The 25,499-nt window shown below is 41.5% G+C and overlaps 1 protein-coding gene across 1 annotated transcript in view; it reads right to left on the reverse strand.

Moving 5' to 3' along the window:
• Window positions 1–281: 281 nt before the first annotated feature.
• LOC138656751 (uncharacterized) overlaps window positions 282–25,499 on the reverse strand; it is a 40,218-nt gene continuing 15,000 nt past the window's right edge. Inside the window, exons 2-7 of the mRNA XM_069743970.1 lie at window positions 5,669–5,875; window positions 5,128–5,187; window positions 4,883–5,020; window positions 3,424–3,570; window positions 2,926–2,986; window positions 282–2,579 (exon numbers count right to left, since the gene is read on the reverse strand). Coding sequence (XP_069600071.1) covers window positions 2,476–2,579; window positions 2,926–2,986; window positions 3,424–3,570; window positions 4,883–5,020; window positions 5,128–5,187; window positions 5,669–5,833 — 675 coding nt within the window. The 5' untranslated portion in view covers window positions 5,834–5,875 and the 3' untranslated portion in view covers window positions 282–2,475. The remainder of the gene's footprint in view (window positions 2,580–2,925; window positions 2,987–3,423; window positions 3,571–4,882; window positions 5,021–5,127; window positions 5,188–5,668; window positions 5,876–25,499) is intronic.

The raw sequence follows: 25,499 nt of genomic DNA on the forward strand, positions 1-25,499 counted from the left end.
ACATGCCCAGACGTTGTAGGGAGGTCATACAGGCACATGGAGGCCACACACACTACTGCGCATCATTTCCTTGTCTTGTGGCATTTCAACTGAAGTTGGATCATCCTGTAATTTCATTTTCCACTTTGATTTTGAGTGTCTTTCCAAATCCAGGCCTCTGTGGGATAGTAGTTGTGATTTAAGTTGATAATTTTTAGGTTTTATTTTTTCTCAACACCTTCCACTATGTAATGAATAAAGATTTACAACTGGAATATTTCATTCAGCGATATCTAGGATGTGGGATTTTAGCGTTTCCTTTATTTTTTTGAGCAGTGTAGGTCACGTGGGAAATGATTTATTAACTTTGTGACATAAGTCTTATTTAAGGGCGTAACAATTAAAAGTTTGAAAACTGCAAAGTGTACAAAATTATTGCCAAATTTTTTATTTTTTCACAAATAAAAAAGAAAGTCATATTAAACAAGTTTTATAACCAACATGAAGTTCAATATGTCATGAGAAAATCTTAGAATCGGTGGGGATCTGTTGAGGCGTTCCAGATTTATTACCACATAAAAGTGACACTTGTCAGAATTATAAAAATTGGCCTGTCAGGAAGGTGAAAACATGCTTCATGGTGAAGGGGTAAAAGGGTGCCAACACTTTAAGCTATGACTGTATACAAATATGAGGGATCCCTACTCTCCTCTTTCTATGTATCACATGTTCAGAAGCAGTAACAGAAAACATTATACAGCAATACTGAGCAATGTAACTGTGAATGAACAGTGTTGCTGCATATCAGGCACTGAGGGGAGACAAATATGAAGGTCTGTGCTCCTCGCCTTCACTCTACTCCTCCCCACTAATTACATAGGCTTCAATAGGCAGTTGTACTTTTAGATCTCAGTAAGCTGGAAGTTCGGAAAGATTTTTAGATGTTTTTCAGAGCAATTTATGATTTCAGAGGGCAAGAGAAGAACTGACTCATTTCTCTTGGATAAGATGTATTTCACAGTTTTATATTTGCTTGTACGATGAACTACTGGTTTATGTAATGTTTGTTAAACATTTAAAATGAAGCAAATTCACAGCTAGTCTGGTTTGAAAGTATTCTACTCATGGCTACATATTTTTAAGGTTAAGATGTCCAAACGATTTAGTCCATTTCATCAGTCATAGTTGCCTGCAGGTTGACCTACGTTTGGCCAGATGAGACAGATGAAAAGCAGCAGGACAACTGTATGATTAGTGGAGTCCTATCTTCAGAAGTAGCATCTTTTTAGCAAATTAAAAATATCCATCCATGTGCTATTATAAAAATATATTCAAGTACTTTATTACATTTGTTTTTAATCTATATGCACATTGAAACGAACAATTATAAATAAAACATTGATTTGTTACAAGCATATAAAATGTGTCAGACAGGTTGCACACATATTAGCATTTAATGTAAAGGTCTCAAATTCCTTCTGTACATGCCGCCTATTTAGGTGAGGATATGGGCCAATGCAGAAGTGTTTGAGGCCATAATCATGTGTAGTCACTTTTCTTTTGTAAACTGCAGTACATCCTATTTTAGGGGTTTCTAATAGGTTTGCTTCCACTGTGCTTAATGTAGAGTAGCCAAATCTATTGCGCTTTAAGAACATATATAGAAGCATGTTTTGGTGCAATTTTCTTTTCACACAAATCTGTTTCTGCTATTTATTCTAGCATCAGACTATATCTGACAATAGATGCAGCTACTTTGAGAAACTCCAACTAGCCACTGGGCAACTGACATGCGAAAACCGCAGCGACTTTGGCGCAGTTTGCAAAATGACTTCATAGCCACATGGTTTTGCAAGTAAAATGATTGCAAAAATTGTGCAGCCATTATGGCTCTATTCATCAATGACCATATGATTTTACAAGAAAACAGCACATTTACCCACAAAACTATGAGGCCATTAATAGTTAACTTGCAAATTATGATGAACTGTACAGCCGCAGGTCCATGTTGCCCTAGTCAAAAACAGTGGTAATAAACACCATAAGCATAACATTAGTTGGCAGCCCCAATACTGGGAATTTACACCAATAGAGCACTTCATGTAAATCAGGACATGAATGCTACAGCCAGGACAATCTTGTGCGTTTGTAACTGCACTACAAGAAAATAAGCAACATTTTGCAGACATTTTCACTTAGCTTTCTATGTGATTATGGTCTATGAAGTGATGTGCAGACATTAGCAATATGAACAGATGCCATGTAGCATCATAAATTATACAATGATAAAAAGCTAAAGGCTTCATACTACAATCATAATTTAACCTTAGTGCAAATAGGGACATACAGTAAATATCAAAACAGACAATAAAAAGGGCACATATTGACTTCAGGTAGTTACACATTTTAGGAAGGTCCATAAAATGATCACCAGCTGAAAAATGAATTTAATTCAGTCCTTGTAGTTATGCTAAAACCTTGGATGACATTCAAAGGTCAAGAAAGTCTGACGTACGAAGGAGGTCGAGAAAACTCTTCTTCTGTTTCTGTGCAAGATTCAGTGAATTGTACAGGAGCATTGAATATCCGGTCATCACCTCCTAAATGATGAAAGCCCAATATGACAATCAATATGCTGATCACTATACTCTACATACATTTAACAAGGCTAGAGAGATACACTTTGGATACAACGGCTTATGATCCTTTATCATTACAAAAACAAACAATTTATATATTAGAGTATGGTGACCCTTCCTCCCTCCCCCATGACAATCTGCTGGTAATTCCTTATAAAAGGTCAATGTCATTTTCATTTGTTTTGTAAACATTCTTCCAACTGAAACAAGAAAGTCGATATTTTGCATGTAGTACTCAGTTTCAGGTGTCCAGCAGAAAGTATTATTTCAACATGATTTGCAGGCAATGAAAGTAAAATGTTCTCACCACGAAAGGTGCACACCAGTTCCAGAGTCTGGGGCTGCTCATGGTTAGGGTGCAACCATTCCTGAGTAAAGAATGGAATGAGGAATTAGATAAAAGGATTTGTACATATTTTGGCAGTGGAGGATGGGACTTTTCTTTTCTGAAATATTAGCTTCCTGTAACTGTATAAAAACATTTATACAAATTGAGCCAGATTTACTAATCTTGTGGCACAGTGGCTTATGTTGGATGAGAAGTTTGGTACATCTTTACATACTGTAACTTTAACCATCTGTTAGTTTGCCTTCCAAAACGTTGGTGCATGTGGCGCATCGTAAGCCATGCCTCTTTCTATACATGCACGCGTTATTGTTTTAGTCAAGGGAGCATGGCATGAGCAGTAGCTCAATTTAAACCAGAATTTTTCTGTTGTAAATTTGCCCCACTGAATCTAGATTGCCACTGCCCAGCCTTACTCCACTCTCTACTAGGGGCAATTCTACTACTAGACATACTCACCATTCCTGTAATGTTGTCATAGCACATACACTGTGGTAAACTTCTGCACCCCATCAACGCTATGCACAGGACTACACAAAGACTGAAGAATGATGCCACAAGCATAGCTATATTTGCCCCTCGAACAAGCTGACCAAGTATGAACTTCTAAGAAAAACAAGTAAAATACATGGAATCACTAATCTCATGTGTTGGCATGTACAGTAGTCACATTTTATGTTAAAATATACATTTTCATTATGGACATACGTTTACAGTATTTAGATTATTCACAACTAATTTTTGGACTTTCAAACAAAGACTTGTCAATTAAATCTTAAAAATATGTTTGTTTAAGGACTTACCAAAGCTTTAAAAGATACCCATTATCAAGGAAGCCTCAACGTTCAGCTCTTATCAGTGGCGGCAGAGGACACCAGTCGAAAGTACTTATATGCAAAGCTGGCCATCTACTCGTAGTGGCTGGGTCAGGGTACGACTGCATATTCGCCTCCTGTGATTTGTGTAAGAGGCGGATGTGTAGTACCTGCGACGGCCGCTACAAGTAGACTGCCAGCTCCACAAGCAAGTTCTTCCGGCTGGCAGTCAATGCCACTGTTGACAGCTGATCGGTGGTGGTGCCGGACCCCGGCTGATCAGACATTGATGACCTATCCTGAGGATAGGTCAATGTAAAAGTAGTGGACAACCTCCACTAAAAGCAGCTCTGTATCAATGCAAAAATCCATCTACTATATGTACTCCATTTAAAGGAAGTTATCCCACAAAATATATTTACAATAGCAATTTGCTTGATTGTTTTTATTAGTCCCATAGACTTTGACACTCCATCCAATCTCCTCACCACCAGTCGCGCAGTATGGAGAAACTGTTGTTGCAGGTGCCGGTAGAGGAGCACAAAGTAAACATATATTTATCACTTTTCCTATGGCCAGGTGATAAATGTGTTTCTTGGGATAAAACCTTCAACTGTAAATAGGACAAAGGGCCTGATTCATTAAGACTGGTGTTGGGCACTCTTATTATGTGTGTGCTGAAGCAAATAGCACTCAATACATTAACAGGCTAATTCACAACTCATGTGCGCCTTTACCAAAAGAGTTACTGCAGTCAAGGAGTAGAGTAACATTTTGGAGCAAGATGTGCCACAACTTTTCATGAATTTGTTAGGCAGGCTTTGTCATGCCCCAGCTATTTTCACTTTGGTAGAACCCATGTGAAAATATCAGAAGACGTAAAATTTTTGACAAACTATGATGCACAAAAATTTTGCAACATCTGAAGGCATTTGGCCCATAGACTTTATAATGGGTGTTGTTCTAACTGCACATAAGCATGTTGTGGTAGTGGCTATATATTTATTATATTATTTTTACAGCTACCAATATATAGGACGATTAGTTCTTGTTTTAGGGTGAATGCACTAATAAACATCATAAAATATGTAAAGTACACTTACTGTGTGAACAATGTGAACAGGTGTATGCGAGAATACCTCATCATCATCCTCTCCATATGACAGTGTTAGACATGCATAGACAATAATGATCACGGTGGTGAAACAAGAAAAAACTGCAGATGCAATAAGTGCATTCACCTATGGATTATAAAAATGGTAAGTCAATAATATGCAGAACAGGCAAACAAGGTCATTATAATAAACCGCACAATCTACTGAACTTCCAACAGATAATATGGTCTTACTAGAATAGGATTTTTCTTCTGGGATGAAAATAAAGCCAGTACACCAGGAACAGCCATGATCTAGAAACAGAAGTGGAGGAATTTACATTAGAGTACACATTTCTTTATGATCATTTTAGACATTTGTGAACCATCACAGCATTTTTCTTTGAAAGCAAGTTCATATGTCGGAAACAGCTAGCACGTGGACACATTGAAAACACTTTTTTTTTTTGCTATGGGATTTCAATTAAAACATTTTGCACTGTGTTCCTTCTATAACCTCTCTGTTTCACTGAAGAACGAGTTAACTAAGAATCCAGTCAGATGGTTTTAAACTCGTCAGAACAATTTTCATCTTTCTTCTGAGCTTCTGTCTACTGATTTAGCTCACCTTTTCATGTGATCATAAACCAGAACAGAGCAGCTCAGAAGGAAAATATTTTTCCATGAGAAATGAGAACCAGTGACAATGCTTCAGAAAAGAGATTGGACTTGTCTTCATGGCGCAGGAGCAACCTGGAAGTTTAAAGTAGACAAATTTGGAAATTAAGAAAAATACCATTCCAGCCCATAGTGGGGCTCTCGTTTTCCCCAATGTAGATTCTTTACGAAAAGCTCCATCCATGAAGCCACAAACGACAGTCACACCAGCACATGCAATTTGAAGGATGCCTAGTACCACCATGCTCCGCTGGTTAAATATAAAATAACGATAACGATCCATGCCAAGATGTTCTTATGATGATGTTCAGAATTCTCTTTCTTTCTATAAAAGGAAGAGGATGATTAATTAGAAATCCTACCTACAGAAAAGAAAAAAAAAAAACAAATATGCAAAATGACTTCTGTGTAAAAATTATGCTAACCATTGAGAAGTCAGACTGCATGTAAGGAAAGTAACAGGCACACATTAGAATACATTACCACTAGTGATGAGCGCAAGTGCTCGTCACTCGAGTTTGATTGGGTATGCACCGAGTATTGTGGGTGATCGAGTGAAATGTCCCCTTGGTCGTATGTTTTGCGGCCATTAGACAGCCACAAAACATGTAGTTATTGCCAGTGTATGACAGGCAATCCCGACAGGTTTTGTGGCAATCTAACGAATGCAAAACACACGGGCGCAGGGACTCAAACAAGCCACTTGAGCACTGATGCTACTCTGTGCATATCCGAGAACCACTGGCAAAGTAACAAGCACTTGCGCTCGTCACCAATTACCACCCCTTTAAAACTAAACTGCACAGCCCTTAGACATCACATTGGATGCATGCAGCAAGACACCGCATTGTTATGATCAGGTGACCTTGGAGCAGCATGAAAACTTTCAGTGGAGTAGGTGGTAACTATACTGACCGCAAATCCTGATCTTAACACCGCAACTAGAAGTAGCCGTGGGGTGTGCCTAACAAATCCTAGACACCTCGACACAGCCGGAGGACTAAATACCCCTATAGATGGAAATAGGAATTCTACCTTGCCTCAGAGCAGAGCCCCAAAGGATAGGCAGCCCCCCCACAAATATTGACTGTGAGTAGTAGAGGAAAAGACACATGCAGGCAGGAAACAGGTTTTAGCAAAAGAGGCCACTCTAGCTAAAATAGGAAAGGATAGGACAGGATACTAAGTGGTCAGTATTAAAATCCTTCCAAAAATATCCACAGCAGAAAATACAAGAAACTCCACCGCCTAACTAAAGGTGTGGAGTGTATATCTGCAACTCCAGAGAATCCAACAAGACTGAGAAAACACTGACACAGTCTAAGCTGGACAAGAGAAAACAAATGAATAGCACAGAATATAAGCACACAGCTTGTGTGCCACAGAAAAAGAAACAGACACTTATCTTTGCTGAATTGGCAGCTAAGCAGGAGAAGCCAGACAAAGATCCAACACTTCCCAAGAAACTGACAACTGGCAAGGACCAATGAGTCCTGCAAACCTAAATACCCCAGTCAGAATTGCAATCAGTAGGTACACCTGTCCAAGACTGCAGCCCAGGGACAACTGCATTACCACCTACAACCACCGGAGGGAGCCCAAAAGCAGAATTCACAACACCACATCTGCAATTGCCCTTACTTTTCTGAGACCAGTACTGCTGACTTGCCTGCACAGTCATTAACCCCTTTCTGACATTAGACGTACTATCCCGTCGAGGTGGGGTGGGCCCCTATGACTACTGACGGGATAGTATGTCATATGCGATCGGCAGCGCTCACAGGGGGAGCGCTGCCGATTGCGGCCGGGTGTCAGCTGCCTATTGCAGCTGAAATCCGGTACTATGTGCCAGGAGCGGTCACGGACCGCCCCCGGCACATTAACCCCCGACACACCGCGGTAAAAGATGATAGCGATGTGCCGGCGGTACAGGGAAGCATCGCGCAGTGAGGGGGGCTCCCTGCGGGCTTTCCTGAGCCCCCGCAGCAATGTGATGTGATCGCGTTGCTGCGAGGGTCTTACCTCCCTCCCTGCCTGCTCCAGCCCCGGATCCAAGATGGCCGCGGATCCGGGTCCTGCAGGGAGGGAGGTGGCTTCACAGAGCCTGCTCAGAGCAGGCACTGTGAAGCCTGCAGTGCTGCATGTCAGATCGGTGATCTGAGAGTGCTGTGCACACTGTCAGATCATCGATCTGTGATGTCCCCCCCTGGGACAAAATAAAAAAGTTAAAAAAAAAAAAAAAAGTTTTCCAAATGTGTAAAAAAAAATATAAAAAAAATATTCCTAAATAATGAAAAAAAAATTATTCCCATAAATACATTTCTTCATCTAAATAAAAAAAAAAAAATAAAAAAAAATAAAAGTACACATATTTAGTATCGCCGCATCCGTAACGACCCCACCTATAAAACGATATCACTAGTTAACCCCTTCAGTAAACACCGTAAGAAAAAAAAAAACCCGAGGCAAAAAACGCTTTATTATCATACCGCCGAACAAAAAGTGAAATAACACACGATCAAAAAGACGGATATAAATAACCATGGTACAGCTGAAAATGTCATCTTGTCCCGCAAAAAACGAGCCGCCATACAGCATTATCAGCAAAAAAATTAAAAAGTTATAGTCCTGAGAATAAAACGATGCAAAAATAATTATTTTTTCTGTAAAATAGTTTTTATTGTATAAAAGCGCCAAAACGTAAAAAAATTATATAAATGAGGTGTCTCTAATCGTACTGACCCGAAGAATAAAACTGCTTTATCAATTTTACCAAATGTGGAACGGTATAAACGCCTCCCCCAAAAGAAATTCATGAATGGCTGGTTTTTGGTCATTCTTCCTCACAAAAATCGGAATAAAAAGCGATCAAAAAATGTCACGTGCCCGAAAATGTTACCAATAAAAACGTCAACTCATCCCGCAAAAAACAAGACCTCACATGACTGTGGACCAAAACATGGAAAAATTATAGCTCAAAATGTGGTAATGCAAAAAATATTTTTTGCAATAAAAAGCGTCTTTCAGTGTGTCAATCATAAAAATCCGCTAAAAAACCCGCTATAAAAGTAAATCAAACCCCCCTTCATCACCCCCTTAGTTAGGGAAAAATTAAAAAAATGTATTTATTTCCATTTTCCCATTAGGGCTGGGGTTTAGATTACATTTACAGTTGGGAATAGGGTTGGGATTAGGGTTACCGTTGGAATTAGGGTTAGGGGTGTGTTTGGATTAGGGTTTCAGTTATAATTGGGGGGTTTCCACTGTTTAGGCACATCAGGGGCTCTCCAAACGCGACATGGCGTCCGATCTCAATTCCAGCCAATTCTGCGTTGAAAAAGTAAAACAGTGCTCCTTCCCTTCCAAGCTCTCCCGTGTGCCCAAACAGGGGTTTACCCCAACATAAGGGGTATCAGCGTACTCAGGACAAATAGGACAACAACGTTTGGGGTCCAATTTCTCCTGTTACCCTTGGGAAAATACAAATCTGGGGGCTAAAAAATAATTTTTGTGGGGAAAAAAAAAAGATTTTATTTTCACGGCTCTGCGTTACAAACTGTAGTGAAACACTTGGGGGTTCAAAGCTCTCACAACACATCTAGAGGAGTTCCTTAGGGTGTCTAGTTTCCAAAATGGTGTCACTTGTGGGGGGTTTCTACTGTTTAGGTACCTTAGGGGCTCTGCAAAAAACACAATGTGACACCTGAAGACCATTCCATCTAAGTCTGCATTCCAAATGGCGCTCCTTCCCTTCTGAGCCCTCCCATGTGCCCAAACAGTGGTTCCCCCCACATATTGTGTATAATCGCACTTAGGACAAATTGGGCAACAAATTTTGGGGTCCAATTTCTCCTGTTACCCTCGGGAAAATACAAAACTGGGGGCTAAAAAAAAATAATTTTTGTGGGAAAAATTTTTTGTTTTATTTTTACGGCTCTGCATTATAAACTTCTGTGAAGCACTTGGTGGGTCAAAGTGCTCACCACACCTCTAGATAAGTTCCTTAAGGGGTCTACTTTCCAAAATGGTGTCACTTGTGGGGGGTTTCAATGTTTAGGCACATCAGTGGCTCTCCAAACGCAACATGGTGTCCCATCTCGATTCCAGTCAATTTTGCATTGAAAAGTCTAACGGCGCTCCTTCGCTTCCGAGCTCTGTCATGCGCCCAAACAGTGGTTTACCCCCACATATGGGGTATCGGTGTACTCAGGACAAATTGTACAACAACTTTTGGGGTCCATTTTCTCCTGTTACCCTTGGTAAAAAAAAAAACTAATTGGAGCTGAAGTAAATTTTTTGTGAAAAAAAAAAAAAGTTAAATGTTCATTTTTATTTACATAGTGGATGCGTTCCTGAAACGGAAAGTACTTGCAAGCAGCATAATACAAAGAATAGCAGGTTTACCCAGAATCCTTTGCAGTAGGCGGAGCTATGCAAATCATCTCTTTCCACCCCTGTCTAATCCACAGCGCTTGGAATCGCCAAGCGTGCAATGCTGCGGATTAGTTTCTAAATTTACACAGCCAACCAATTCCTACCTGTGGACACGTGTTTCGGGCTTTAGGCCCTCATCAGCACAGGGCTGGAATTGGTTGGCTGTATGGAGTGGGGCTCGGTGAGCAAGCGATACATACATGCTAGCCACCTTAGGGAGAGACCCAAGTTGGGCTAAATGTAGCGGGATGAAAGAGACCGAAAAGCCCTCTACTTAAAGGAAATACATAGTGGATGCGTTCCTGAAACGGAAAGTACTTGCAAGCAGCATAATACAAAGAATAGCAGGTTTACCCAGAATCCTTTGCAGTAGGCGGAGCTATGCAAATCATCTCTTTCCACCCCTGTCTAATCCACAGCGCTTGGAATCGCCAAGCGTGCAATGCTGCGGATTAGTTTCTAAATTTACACGAAACACGTGTCCACAGGTAGGAATTGGTTGGCTGTGTAAATTTAGAAACTAATCCGCAGCATTGCACGCTTGGCGATTCCAAGCGCTGTGGATTAGACAGGGGTGGAAAGAGATGATTTGCATAGCTCCGCCTACTGCAAAGGATTCTGGGTAAACCTGCTATTCTTTGTATTATGCTGCTTGCAAGTACTTTCCGTTTCAGGAACGCATCCACTATGTATTTCCTTTAAGTAGAGGGCTTTTCGGTCTCTTTCATCCCGCTACATTTAGCCCAACTTGGGTCTCTCCCTAAGGTGGCTAGCATGTATGTATCATTTTTATTTAAACATTCCAAAAATTCCTGTGAAGCACCAGAAGGGTTAATAAACTTCTTGAATACGGTTTTGAGCACCATGAGAGGTGCAATTTTTAGAATGGTGTCACACTTGGGTATTTTCTATCATATAGACCCCTCAAAATGACTTCAAATGAGATGTGGTCCCTAAATAAAAATGTGTTGTAAAAATGAGAAATTGCTGGTCAACTTTTAACCCTTATAATTCCCTAACAAAAAAAAATTCTGGTTCCAAAATTGTGCTGATGTAAAGTAGACATGTGGGAAATGTTACTTATTAAGTATTTTGTGTGACATATCTCTGTGACTTAATTGCACAAAAATTCAAAGTTGGAAAATTGCAAAATTTTCGCCATATTTCCGTTTTTTTCACAAATAGACGCAGGTAATATCAAAGAAATTTTACCATTGTCATGAAGTACAATATGTCACGAGAAAACATGTCAGAATCACTGGGATCCGTTGAAGCGTTCCAGAGTTATAACCTCACAAAGGGACAGTGGTCAGAATTGTAAAAATTCTTTACCCCCAAGGGTGGTTTGCACGTTAATGACCGGGCCAATTTTTACAATTCTGACCACTGTCCCTTTGTGAGGTTATAACTCTGGAACGCTTCAACGGATCCCAGTGATTCTGACATGTTTTCTCGTGACATATTGTACTTCATGACAATGGTAAAATTTCTTTGATATTACCTGCGTCTATTTGTGAAAAAAACGGAAATATGGCGAAAATTTTGCAATTTTCCAACTTTGAATTTTTGTGCAATTAAGTCACAGAGATATGTCACACAAAATACTTAATAAGTAACATTTCCCACATGTCTACTTTACATCAGCACAATTTTGGAACCAAAATTTTTTTTTGTTAGGGAATTATAAGGGTTAAAAGTTGACCAGCAATTTCTCATTTCTACAACACCATTTTATTTTAGGGACCACATCTCATTTGAAGTCATTTTGAGGGGTCTATATGATAGAAAATACCGAAGTGTGACACCATTCTAAAAACTACACCCCTCAAGGTGCTCAAAACCATATTCAAGAAGTTTATTAACCCTCCTGGTGCTTCACAGGAATTTTTTGAATGTTTAAATAAAAATGAACATTTAACTTTTTTCACAAAAAATTTAATTCAGCTCCAATTTGTTTAATTTTACCAAGGGTAACAGGAGAAAATAGACCCCAAACATTGTTGTACAATTTGTCCTGAGCACGACAATACCCCATATGTGGGGGTAAACCACTGTTTGGGCGGATGGGAGAGCTCGGAAGGGAAGGAGCGCCGTTTGACTTTTCAATGCAAAATTGACAGGAATTGAGATGGGACACCATGTTGCGTTTGGAGAGCCACTGATGTGCCTAAACATTGAAACCCCCCACAAGTGACACCATTTTGGAAAGTAGACCCCCTAAGGAACTTATCTAGATGTGTGGTGAGCACTTTGACCCACCAAGTGCTTCACAGAAGTTTATAAATGGAGAGCCGTAAAAATAAAACAAAAATTTTTCCCACAAAAATTATTTTTTTAGCCCCCAGTTTTGTATTTTCCCGAGGGTAACAGGAGAAAGTGGACCCCAAAATTTGTTGCCCAATTTGTCCTGAGTGCGATGATACACCATATGTGGGGGGGAACCACTGTTTGGGCGCATGGGAGGGCTCGGAAGGGAAGGAGCTCCATTTGGAATGCAGGCTTAGATGGAATGGTCTGCAGGTGTCACATTGCATTTGCAGAGCCCCTAATGTACCGTAACAGTAGAAACCCCCCACAAGTGACACCATTTTGGAAACTAGACCCCCTAAGGAACTCATCTAGATGTGTTGTGAGAGCTTTGAACCCCCAAGTGTTTCACTACAGTTTATAACGCAGAGCCGTGAAAATAAAAAATCTTTTTTTTCCCCACAAAAATTATTTTTTAGCCCCCAGTTTTGTATTTTCCCAAGGGTAACAGGAGAAATTGGACCCCAAAAGTTGTTGTCCTATTTGTCCTGAGTACGCTGATACCCCATATGTTGGGGTAAACCCCTGTTTGGGCACACGGGAGAGCTCGGAAGGGAAGGAGCACTGTTTTACTTTTTCAACGCAGAATTGTCTGGAATTGAAATCGGACGCCATGTCGCGTTTGGAGAGCCCCTGATGTGCCTAAACAGTGGAAACCCCCCAATTATAACTGAAACCCTAATCCAAACACACCCCTAACCCTAATCCCAACAGTAACCCTAACCACACCTCTAACCCTGACACACACCTAACCCTAATCCCAACCCTATTCCCAACTGTAAATGTAATCTAAACCCTAACCGTAACTTTAGCCCCAACCCTAACTGTAGCCTTAACCCTAGCCCCAACCCTAACTTTAGCCCCAACCCAAACTGTAGCCCTAACCCTAACTTTAGCCCCAACCCAAACTGTAGCCCTAACCCTAGCCCTAACCCTAACCCTAGCCCTAACCCTAACGGAAAAATGGAAATAAATACATTTTTTTAATTTTTCCCTAACTAAGGGGGTGATGAAGGGGGGTTTGATTTACTTTTATAGCGGATTTTTATGATTGGCAGCCGTCACACACTGAAAGACGCTTTTTATTGCAAAAAATATTTTTTGCGTTACCACATTTTGAGAGCTATAATTTTTCCATATTTTGGTTCACAGAGTCATGTGAGGTCTTGTTTTTTGCGGGACGAGTTGACGTTTTTATTGGTAATATTTTCGGGCACGTTACATTTTTTGATCGCTTTTTATTCCGATTTTTGCGAGGCAGAATGACCAAAAACCAGCTATTCATGAATTTCTTTTGGGGGAGGCGTTTATACCGTTCTGCGTTTGGTAAAATTGATAAAGCAGTTTTATTCTTCGGGTCAGTACGATTACAGAGACACCTCATTTATATCATTTTTTTATGTTTTGGCGCTTTTATACGATAAAAACTATTTTATAGAAAAAATCATTATTTTTGCATCGCTTTATTCTCAGGACTATAACTTTTTTTTTTTTTGCTGATGATGCTGTACGGCGGCTCGTTTTTTGCGGGACAAGATGACGCTTTCAGCGGTATCATGGTTATTTATATCTGTCTTTTTGATCGCGTGTTATTCCACTTTTTGTTCGGCGGTATGATAATAAAGCGTTGTTTTTTGCCTCTTTTTTTTTTCTTACGGTGTTTACTGAAGGGGTTAACTAGTGGGCCAGTTTTATAGGTCGGGTCGTTACGGACGCGGCGATACTAAATATGTGTACATTTATTGTTTTTTTTTAATTTAGATAAAGAAGTGTATTTAGGGGAATAATATATATATATATTTTTTTCATTATTTAGGAATATTTTTTTTAATTTTTTTTTTTTTTTTTTTTACACATTTTGAAATTTTTTTTAAAACTTTTTTACATTGTCCCAGGGGGGGACATCACAGATCAGTGATCTGACAGTGTGCACAGCACTCTGTCAGATCACTGATCTGACATGCAGCGCTGCAGCCTTCACAGTGCCTGCTCTGAGCAGGCTCTGTGAAGCCACCTCTCTCCCTGCAGGACCCGGATCCGCGGCCATCTTGGATCCGGGGCTGGAGGAAGCAGGGAGGGAGGTGAGACCCTCGCAGCAATGCGATCACATCGCGTTGCTGCGGGGGGCTCAGGGAAGCCCGCAGGGAGCCCCCTCCCTGCGGGAAGCTTCCCTATACCGCCGGCACATCGCGATCATCTTTGATCGCGGTGTGCCGGGGGTTAATGTGCCGGGGGGCGGTCCGTGACCGCTCCTGGCACATAGTGCCGGATGTCAGCTGCGATAAACAGCTGACACCCGGCCGCGATCGGCGGCGCTCCCCCCGTGAGCGCCGCCGATCGCGCTGGACGTACTATCCCGTCCGTGGTCATGGGGGCCCACCCCACCTCGACGGGATAGTACGTCCCATGTCAGAAAGGGGTTAAAGAAGTTGTCCACTACAATTTTTTTTTTTTTCCATAAATCTTGCTATTATGTGCCACTGAAAACATCCACTGTGTTTTAGCAATATTACCTTTAATCATGCTGTAGCACCACATCTTCAGTGTTGGATCCAGCTCTCATGGGGTTAATCGACAACTTCCTTTCTCCTGAATAGTGTTGAGCATTCCGATACCGCAAGTATCGGGTATCAGCCGATATTTGCGGTATCGGAATTCCGATACCGAGTTCCAATATTTTTGTGATATCGGGAATCGGTATCGGGATTAAGATTAATGTGTAAAATAAAGAATAAAAATAAAAAATACTGATATATTTACCCTCGGACGCGCCCTGGTTGTCACCGCTGCAACCGCCATGCTTCCGTTCCCAAGAATGAGAGCGTTAAGGACCGTCGATGACGTCGCGGCTTGTGATTGGTCGCGTGAGCGGTCACATGACCTGTCCCCTCCCAGGCTATGAATATCAGCCCGCAGCTGTCTGCGTAGCTATTAAAATAGGGGGACCCCCCCCGAAAAAAATATGAAGTGGTGTCCCCTAATATTTTATAGCCAGAAAGGCTACGCAGACAGCTGCGGGCTGATATTTATAGCCTAGAGGGGCCATGGATATTGCCCACCCCCCACCCCGGCTACAAATACCAGTCCGCAACCGCCCCAGAAATGGCGCATATGTGAGATGCGCCAATTCCGGCACTTAGCCCCTCTCTTCCCACTCCCGTGTAGCCATGGGATATGGAGTAATAAGGGGTTCATTTCACCTTGCTACTGTAAGGTAACATTAAGTTGGGTTAATAATGGAGAGGCGTCAATATGACGCCTATACATTATTAATCCTATACACTGTTCCAAATTATTATGCAAATTGGATTTAAGTGTCAAAGATTTAATTGTTTTGTTTTTCAAATAAACTTGTGGATGGTAGTGTCTCAGGGCTCAATAGATAACTGAAATCAATCTTAAACATGTGATAATTAGTTTTCCAGGTGATTCTAATTAAAAGAAAACTACTTAAAAATGATGTTCCACATTATTAAGCAGGCCAAAGTTTTCAAGCAATATGAGAAATAAAAAGGATCTCTCTGCTGCTGAAAAGCGTGAAATAGTGCAATGCCTTGGACAAGGTATGAAAAAATTAGATACTTCACAAAAACTTTGTGATCATCATACTGTGAAGAGATGTGACTGAAACAGAGCACAGACAGAGTTCATGCAGCTAAAGGCATAATGAGGAAGGTTTCTGCCAGATAAATTCATTGGATTAAGAGAGCAGCTGCCAAAATACCATTACAAAGCAGCAAACAGTTATTTGAAGCTGCTGGTGCCTCTGGAGTCCCTCGAACCTCAAGGTGTATGGTCCTTCAAAGGCTTGCTGTGGTGCATAACCCTACTATTCGGCCACCCCTAAACAGTGTTCATGACCAGAAACGGTTGCAGTGGGCCCAGACATACATGAAGACTAATTTTCAAACAGTCTTGTTTACTGATGAGTGTCGAGCATCCCTGGATGGTCCAGATGGATGGAGTAGTGGATGGTTGGTGGATGGCCACCATGTTCCAACAAGGCTGCGACGTCAGCAAGGAGGTGGAGATATCATGTTTTGGGCCGGAATCATGGGAAACAGCTGGTGGGGCCCCTTTAAGGTTCCTGAAGATGTGAAAATGACCTCTAAAGTAAATAGCGTTTCTGACTGACAACTGTCTTCCATGGTCTAAAAGCAGAAACGTGCCTTCAGGAGCAAAATCATCTTCATGCATGACAATGCACCATCTCATGCTGCAAATAATACCTCTGAGTCATTGGTTGCTATGGGCATAAAAGGAGATAAACTCTGGGTGTGGCCACCATCTTCCCCTGACCTCAACCCTATAGAAAACCTTTGGAGTATCATCCAGCACAAGATCTATGAGGGTGGGAGGCAGTTCACATCAAAACAGCAGCTCTGGGAAGCTATTCTGACTTCATGCAAAGACGTACAAGCAGAAACTCACCAAAAACTCAAGAATGCAAGAATCATGAAGGTGATATCAAAGAAGGGGTCCTATGTAATGTAACTTGGCGTATTAGGATGTTTTGGAGTTAAATAGCTTTTTTGTTCCGTGAATGACCTCCTAATGCTGCAAATTCCACAAATGAGCATTTAAAACATATCAAATGTTTAGAAATTCTACTGTGCCTAATTTGGAACAGTGAATTTTGAGTTTTTATTCATTTTGGAGATTATACTGTTATCATTGCGAGGTTTCTTCAATAAAATTTAATGTATAATCTAACGGGTGATCACTTATTAGACTGTCATTTGTATTGCCAGTATACATTTGGCCCTCGCCTTTTTGGTGGGACCCAGTTGCTATTGTGACCCTATTTATTTTTGTCTTTATATATTCACCTGCATAGGTGCTCTCCATCTATTGCTGCATTACGACCATCTTATTACTCCACGGTGGGGTGGCAGGATGTGGGGTGTTTTTCTCCCCCTTTTCATGTTATGTCATGGTTACGCTTATTCATGTCCTATACCCTTTTTAATCTTTTTGTCTCAATAAAGATTAATCGTTTTATATATTAACTATATGCTCCCGTTTCTCCTTTTTTCTTGGGACTACCATATATACTAGTTCGTTTTTCCCAGATTTCGGTTAATATGTACTCGGTATTTTTGTTGGTTTTATCATTGGGAGGTTTCTTCAATAAAATTAGATGTATACTCTAATGGGTGATGACTTATTAGACTGACTCATTTGCACCGACCATTTAGGAAAATCCGAGAAAATTGTCATCTGCATAATAATTTGGAACATAGTGTAGTAGTGGAAGAGTTAAAAAAAAAAAAAAAAAAAAAAAAAAAAAAAAAAAGCCAGAAAAAAGTATTTTAATAATCTTAATTTAAACCATACTCGACCGCCTGCAAAAAACTAATAAACCGTATACTCTGTCCGCCGTAGTGCAATTAATAACGAGTGTCCCATGACCATCTCCCCTATAGAACAGTGACATCGGGTGATGTCACTGCTCTATAGGCCCTCCAGCGACACACTGACAGGAGACAATGGCTCCTGCAGTGTATAACTGAGGTTACCTCAGTTCAGGGTCTCACTTTATGGAAAAAGCTGGGTGGTAACTTTCTCACACAGCAATGCCAAAAGTGAGACTAGGGACTATTTTCTCACAGGGGTGTAGGAATACATTGTGGGGAGTACATTATGGAAGGATACCTTCCATCAATGTATTCCTGTAGCCCCTGGGGAGAGCGGTCGCATCAGCTGATGCTGCTGCTGCTCTCCATGGGAGATCGTTGAGGGACACTCGTTTTAATTGGATTTCTGCGGATCAGGGAGTACAGTGTTTGTTATTTTAATATTGTTTACAGGTAACACTGGCTTCGGGGATCAAAGTGACAAGTGATGGTGAGTATGTACTCTATATTATATGTACTGTATGCGGCGGTGCGTGTCGCACGTGTGTATTTGTGATTTTTTTTTTTTACGTTCAACACAGCCGGATGATGGGACTACTATGGTCTCATCATTGGCTAATGTTACTAACTGTCACTGTAGCAGGCAGAGCCCGATGGGACTTGTAGTCCCATCGGACGATGCCTGCACACAGAGAGACACACACACCAAATGACCCCCACCTTCCGCAGATCCACCGCGCAGACCCCCACCTGCCGCATATCTCAGCACATGAGTGCGGGAGGCCCGCAGATCCCAGCCCCGCAGACAACCCAGCCGGCAGCCCAGCCCCACCCCGCAGGCAGCCCAGCCACTCTTGAGTGACTGCTGTCTGTGGAGGCTGGGTCACACCTGCTGCTGACGTCACGTCAATTTCCAGAGTTTGGAAATTGACGTGACATCGGCGGAAATTAGCGGCGGCTGCAGCCTGGGGATCACATGACCCGGACTTAGCCGCCGCCATAGCGCTACTCACAGGTGAAAACGGCAACAGAAGGTATTTATAAAATTCATTAGGGGCCCTGGGGGGGGGGGGGGGGGGGGATACACAGGGGATTGGAGGCGGGAGGGGAACACAAACTTTATTTTTAAGGGGAAAGAAAAAAAAAATTCATTCCTTCTTTCCAGCGAACACTGCTGGGAAGAAGGGATGAATTCTGGCTTCAGCACCACACGCGGGGGGGACAGCGCTTAATGTAGCGCTGTCTCCTGCATGGCACACAGACTGCACACGGACAGCATCCGTGTGCGGTACGTGTTTCACACGGACCCATTGACTTTAATGGGTCCGTGCGCTCCTACGAACACTGACATGTCTCCGTGTTTTCCAAACGGACACACGGTCTGTGAAAACACGCTGACATGTGCAGAGACACATTGATTTTAATGTGTCTACGTGAGTCAGTGTCTCCGGTACGTGAGGAAACTGTCACCTCACGTACCGGAGCCACTGACGTGTGAAACCGGCCTTAAAACACAGACATACCAAGGACACTATTCAGTTAAAATATATAAAAAATGTGCACATGTATAAAATCAATAGTCACGGTGCCCTGTGAGAAACAGTGGATACCACTAAATTAAGAAAACAGCCAAAACAAGCAGGAACATGGACAGCCAGAAAAGTATCAAGCAGGAAGTAGAATGCCTTTATTAAATAGTGGCAAATAATTAAAATACAAAAATATGTGCATGTATCAGGATGAAAAAAACAAAAACAAAACAAAAAAAAACCCATATGAATATACGAGAAACTAGATAACAGCAGACCCAATTATTTGCAAATATATTCCCCAATAGTGTAATCCAAAATATTGAACAAATTCATAGGGATAGAAATAAAAAAACTCATGATAAACCGTACAAAACCCCCCCCCCAAAACAATGTGGTTTAGTGTATAAGGTTTAAAAAAAAAAAAATGTGCCGCAAGGTGCAAGGCAAGGAATTTAATAGACCAGTATATGGTCTCGCCACATCCAAATAATCCAACAACAAATAAATGCTGCGTGCAGGGAGGAAATATCAAAATAAAGAAGTATATACCTTTAGGCTATATGCACAAGTTCCGGATTTTGCTGCGGATCTGCAGAGGACCTGCAGCTGTGGGTCCGCAGTAGCTTTCTATGCGTTTACAGTACAATGTAAACCTATGGAAAAAACGCAATCCGCAGTGCCCATGCTGTGGAAAAAAAAAAAAAAAAAAACACGTGGAAACTCTGCGGGTTACATTCCGCAGCATGTCAATTCTTTGTGCGGATTCCACAGCGGTTTACACCTGCTCCATAATAGGAATCCACAGGTGTAAAACCGCAGGTGGAATCAGCACAAATTCCGCATAAAAACCGCGGTAAATCCGCAGTAAGACGCAGTGCCTTTTACCTGCGGATTTCTGAAATCCGCTGCGGAAAAATCCGCAGCCCAAAAAAAAAAAAAAAAAAAAAAAAAAAAAAAAATTATGTGTGCACATACCCTTAAGGGTTGCCACATCCCATGATCGCGCACCCCGACGTGCGTTTCGGAAAACTTCCTTCGAAATGCACGATCAGGGGACGTGGCGACCCTTAAAAGGTATATACTTTTATATTTTGATATTTCCTCCCTGCATGTAGCACTTTTTTTGTTGTTGGATTATTTGGATGTGGCGAGCATATACTGGTCTATTAAGTTCCTTGCCTTGCACTTTTTTTTGACTTATTTTTTCTTTTTTTTTTTTTAACCTTCTACACTAAACTACATTGATTGTGTTTTTTTTTTTTCTGCCTGGTTTATCATGATTTTTTATCCCTATAAATTTGTTCAATATTTTGGATTGCACTATTGAGGAATATATTTGCAAATAATTGGGTCTGACGTTATCTAGTTTCTTATATATTCATGTGATTTTTTCGTCCTGATACGCACACATTTTTGTACTTTAATTACTTGCCACTATTATTTAATAAAGGCATTTTATAGTCTACTTCCTGCTTGATACTTTTCTGGCTGTCCATGTTCCTGGTTGTTTTGGCTGTACTCTTGTGTAAGTGCAGAGGAAACATTCCCATTATGATATAGGCCGGTTACTAAAAGCTGTTTTTCTCACCAGCACAGAACACGTTGGGTGTCGTCTGAACGGATCACTTTGGTACTAAAATCGATAGAACAAAATAAAACTTACCGTAAATACCGGTCACAATCAAGACTCCTTTCCCCACATACTTTTCTTTTTTCAGAGCTTTTCAACACTATTCTGCAGTCTTAACTCTGAAAGGCGCTACCGAACAAATCCCCTTAATGGCCGCTATGAAAACACGGCATGAGGTGTGTCCAGGTATTAGTGTACGTTTGTTTTATGGATAGTTTATGAGCAAGACTGACTCAAAACAGCTTTGGCATAATTTACATTAGGTGACAGCATTCCATGTACATATCTATCAGTTTCATTTTTCTTCTTAGTTTGAGTAATTTTGCAAATAAAGGGAAAGCAGAAGGGGATGCAACGAAATTTCCCTCCGCCACTGACAGCACTCTGCCCAACTTATTCCAAAACTCCCCTCTACTCTACAGGGCCAGAATAAGCTTTGTTTCAATTCAGCAAGTTAAACAGCTTAAGGGTAATGATTTATTGTGATATTGACTCATACATGTAAAAGCCGATGTTTGACATTTATAAAGCATAACAGCGTATTAAAGTGTGCTTAAGGTTGGGTGATAACTTTATACACACACTGCTAAAGACCGCAGGAGCAACAGAAATGGTGCAGCTGTGGAAGAGAACATGTTTCGTGAGGCTAACCATCATGTAAAGCGCCATTTACAGCATTATGGAACCCGATTCATTAAGAGTGGAGTTTTGCACCAGTCAGTCTTAATGGAGCACTAGTGCAAGACGCTTCTAATTCATTAACAGTCACCACTTAATGAATTAGACAACTACTACAACTAAATTTTTTTTTGCTAGGAAGTTATAAGGGTTAAAATTTGACCATCGATTCTCATTTTTACAACAAAATTTACAAAACCATTTTTTTTTTTTTAAGGAACCACCTCACATTTGAAGTCAGTTTGAGGGGTCTACATGGCTGAAAATACCCAAAAGTGACACCATTCTAAAAACTGCACCCCTCAAGGTGCTCAAAACCACATTCGAGAAGTTTATTAACCCTCCAGGTACTTCACAGCAGCAGAAGCAACATGGAAGGAAAAAAAAATGAACATTTAACTTTTTAGTCACAAAAATGATCTTTTAGCAACATTTTTTTTTTTTTTTCCCCAAGGGTAAAAGGAGAAACTGGACCCTGAAAGTTATTGTACAATTTGTCCTGAGGAGGGAGAGGGAATAATTTGTCCTGAGGAGGGAGAGGGAATAATTTGTCCTGAGGAGGGAGAGGGAATAATTTGTCCTGAGGAGGGAGAGGGAATAATTTGTCCTGAGGAGGGAGAGGGAATAATTTGTCCTGAGGAGGGAGAGGGAATAATTTGTCCTGAGGAGGGAGAGGGAATAATTTGTCCTGAGGAGGGAGAGGGAATAATTTGTCCTGAGGAGGGAGAGGGAATAATTTGTCCTGAGGAGGGAGAGGGAATAATTTGTCCTGAGGAGGGAGAGGGAATAATTTGTCCTGAGGAGGGAGAGGGAATAATTTGTCCTGAGGAGGGAGAGGGAATAATTTGTCCTGAGGAGGGAGAGGGAGAGGGTGTGTGTACCACTGTTTGGGCGCACGACAGGGCTCAGAAAGGAAGGAGAGCCATTTGACTTTTTGAATGAAAAATTGGCTGCAATCTTTAGCGAACACCATGTCGCGTTTGGACAGCCCCTGTGTGCCTAAAGATTGGAGCTCCCCCACAAGTGACCCCATTTTGGAAACTACACCCCCCAAGGAACTTCTCTAGATGCATAGTGAGCACTTTGAACCCCCAGGTGCTTCACAAATTGATCCGTAATAATGAAAAAGTACTTTATTTTTTTCACAAAAAATTTTTTAGCCTCAATTTTTCATTTTCACATAGGCAACAGGATAAAATGGATCCTAAAATTTGTTGGGCAATTTCTCCTGAGTACACCGATACCTCATGTGGGGGTAAACCACTATTTGGGCGCACGGCAGGGCTCGGAAGGAAAGGAGCGCCATTTGACTTTTGAATGAAAAATTAGCTGCAATCATTAGCGGACACCATGTCACGTTTGGAGAGCCCCTGTATGGCTAAACATTGGAGCTTCCCCACATGTGACCCCATTTTGGAAACTAGACCTCCCACGGAACTAATCTAGATGTGTGGTGAGCACTTTGAACCCCCAAGTGCTTCACAGAAGTTTATAAAGCAGAGCTGTGAAAATAAAAAATAATTTTTCTTTCCTCAAAAATTATTTTTTGGCCCACAATTTTTTATTTTCACAACGGCAACAGGAGAAATTGGACCCCAAAAGTTGTTGTCCAGTTTGTCCCGAGTACACCGATACCCCATATGTGGGGGGGGGGGGGGGGGAACCACTGTTTGGGCGCACGTCGGGGCTCAGAAGGGAGGGAGCACCATTTGACTTTTTGAACGCAAAATTGGCTGGAATCAATGGTGGCGCCATGTCGCGTTTGGAGACCCTGATGTGCCTAAACAGTAGAAACCCCTCAATTCTAACTCCAGCACACCCCTAACCCTAGCAATATCCTTAATCACAACCCTAACCCCAACACACCCCTAACCACAAGCCTAAGGCTGGGTTCACACTGCGTTCTGGCAGTCCTTTAGACGGACTACGTTACACCACGGCATAAACGCGGTGTAATGTAGTCCGTTAAGGCCGCCATTAATTCCTATGTTGGACGCATCGCTAGCGCATGCCCACAATGGGCGTGCGCTAGAGATGTGCAGTCAAAGGCTGGAGTCACATTCAGCGTAAGACAATACGGTCCGTATATTACGGCCGTAATACGCTGAAAAGTCCCCAAAATAGTGGTCCGTAGCTCCTCCGTAGGCAGGGTGTTTCAGCGTTTTTTGCGCATGGCATCCTCCGTATGTAATCCGTATGGCATCCGTACTGCGTGTTTTTCTCGCAGGCTTGCAAAACCGACATACAGCTATACAAGGGATCCATGTGTAAAGAAAAAAAAAAAAAAAAAAAAATTATATATATCAGTAGACATATATGTATATATATTATTACTTCAAACAGCGCTAGATAGCAAAAGCCAGTAATTGAATTACCGGCTTTAAAGCCATCTCCTTCCTAAACCCGACATGATATGAGACATGGTTTACATACAGTAAACCATCTCATATCACCATTTTTTTTTTTTTGCATATTCCACACTACTAATGTTAGTAGTGTGTATATGCAAAATTTGGCCGTTCTAGCTATTAAATTAAAGGGTTAAATGGCGGAAAAAATTGGCGTGGGCTCCGCGAGAGTAGTAAAGCCAGTGACTGAGGGCAGATATTAATAGCCTGGAGAGGGTCCATGGTTATTGGCCCCCCCTTGGCTAAAAACCATCTGCCCCCAGCCACCCCAGAAAAGGCACATCTGGAAGATGCGCCTATTCTGGCACTTGGCCACTCTTCCCATTCCCGTGTAGCGGTGGGATATGAGGTAATGAAGGGTTAATGCCACCTTGCTATTGTAAGGTGACATTAAGCCAAATTAATAATGGAGAGGCGTCAATTATGACACCTATCCATTATTAATCCAATACTAGTAAAGGGTTAAAAAAACCACACACACATTATTAAAAATTATTTTAATGAAATAAAAACAAAGGTTGTTGTAATAATTTATTCTACGCTCAATCCTTCTGAAGACCCTCGCTCTGTAACAAAGTAAAAATAATAAACCAACAATATACATACCTTCCGAAGATCTGTAACGTCCCACGATGTAAATCCATCTGAAGGGGTTAAAAATTTTTGCTACCAGGAGCTCTGCTAATGCAGCGCTGCTCCTTGCTGCAAAACCCCAGAGAATGAAGGTAAAGTAGGTCAATGACCTATATTTACCTTCATTTGCGGTGAGGCGCCCTCTGCTGGCTGTTCCTGGAGGGTGGGAACTTTCCTAGAAAGCTCCCAGGCTCGAGTTCATATGAGGGTGCCCTCTGCTGGTTGTCCTCATATGAACTCGAGCCTGGGTGTTCTGTCCCCACATGAGGCGAATGGAGGTGTGGTTGATTAATAAGTGTTGTGAGAGAGAAACGTACCTCCGTATTTCTTCGATGTGAGGCAGACAGGACCAATGCTGCTCAGCGTCCAGAGAGATGATGCACTCCAGGGATTGTGTAATCCAGACTTGTTTATTTTGTAGATCTGGACATACAGCGTATAACTGGTAATACAGAACTTCTCCAGAAATGCAGGGTAGACAGGGTACAGTAAGATGTAGCACCAAATGTGTCTGCAAGTGTGAGCAGCATGAGAGAGTGGTCGAAAGACTGATGCCTTCCTAAGCCCAGTTCAAAGCACGTCCTCTCACAACAGAAAGTAAACTGGAAATGGCTGCCAGAGGAAGAGAAGATTTGACCCCTGAACCGGATGTAAGACATGCCCACAAGAAATACATGAAAAACAAGCTGCCATACAGAAAAAGGCCATTGGGTGGCAGCAGAGTAAAATATAACAACATACATGGAAACTAAGGAACATACATGGAACAGCACACTCCCCGTCTGAAATTCCGTAAGGGATTTCCCTATATCAATGTCCTTAAAAAGTCCAACAACCTAGAAAGTGAAACCAAACATGCATGTAATGCAATAATAACTTTAAATAAGACATTAAGTCAGTTCCTGAGATAATCCAATGGAAAACCCATCTTCGGATCAGAGAAGCCGCACTAGGCCAAACTATCTCTGAC

Source organism: Ranitomeya imitator, chromosome 1 (genome assembly GCF_032444005.1).
Source record: "Ranitomeya imitator isolate aRanImi1 chromosome 1, aRanImi1.pri, whole genome shotgun sequence".
In the NCBI taxonomy this organism is placed as follows: domain Eukaryota; kingdom Metazoa; phylum Chordata; class Amphibia; order Anura; family Dendrobatidae; genus Ranitomeya; species Ranitomeya imitator.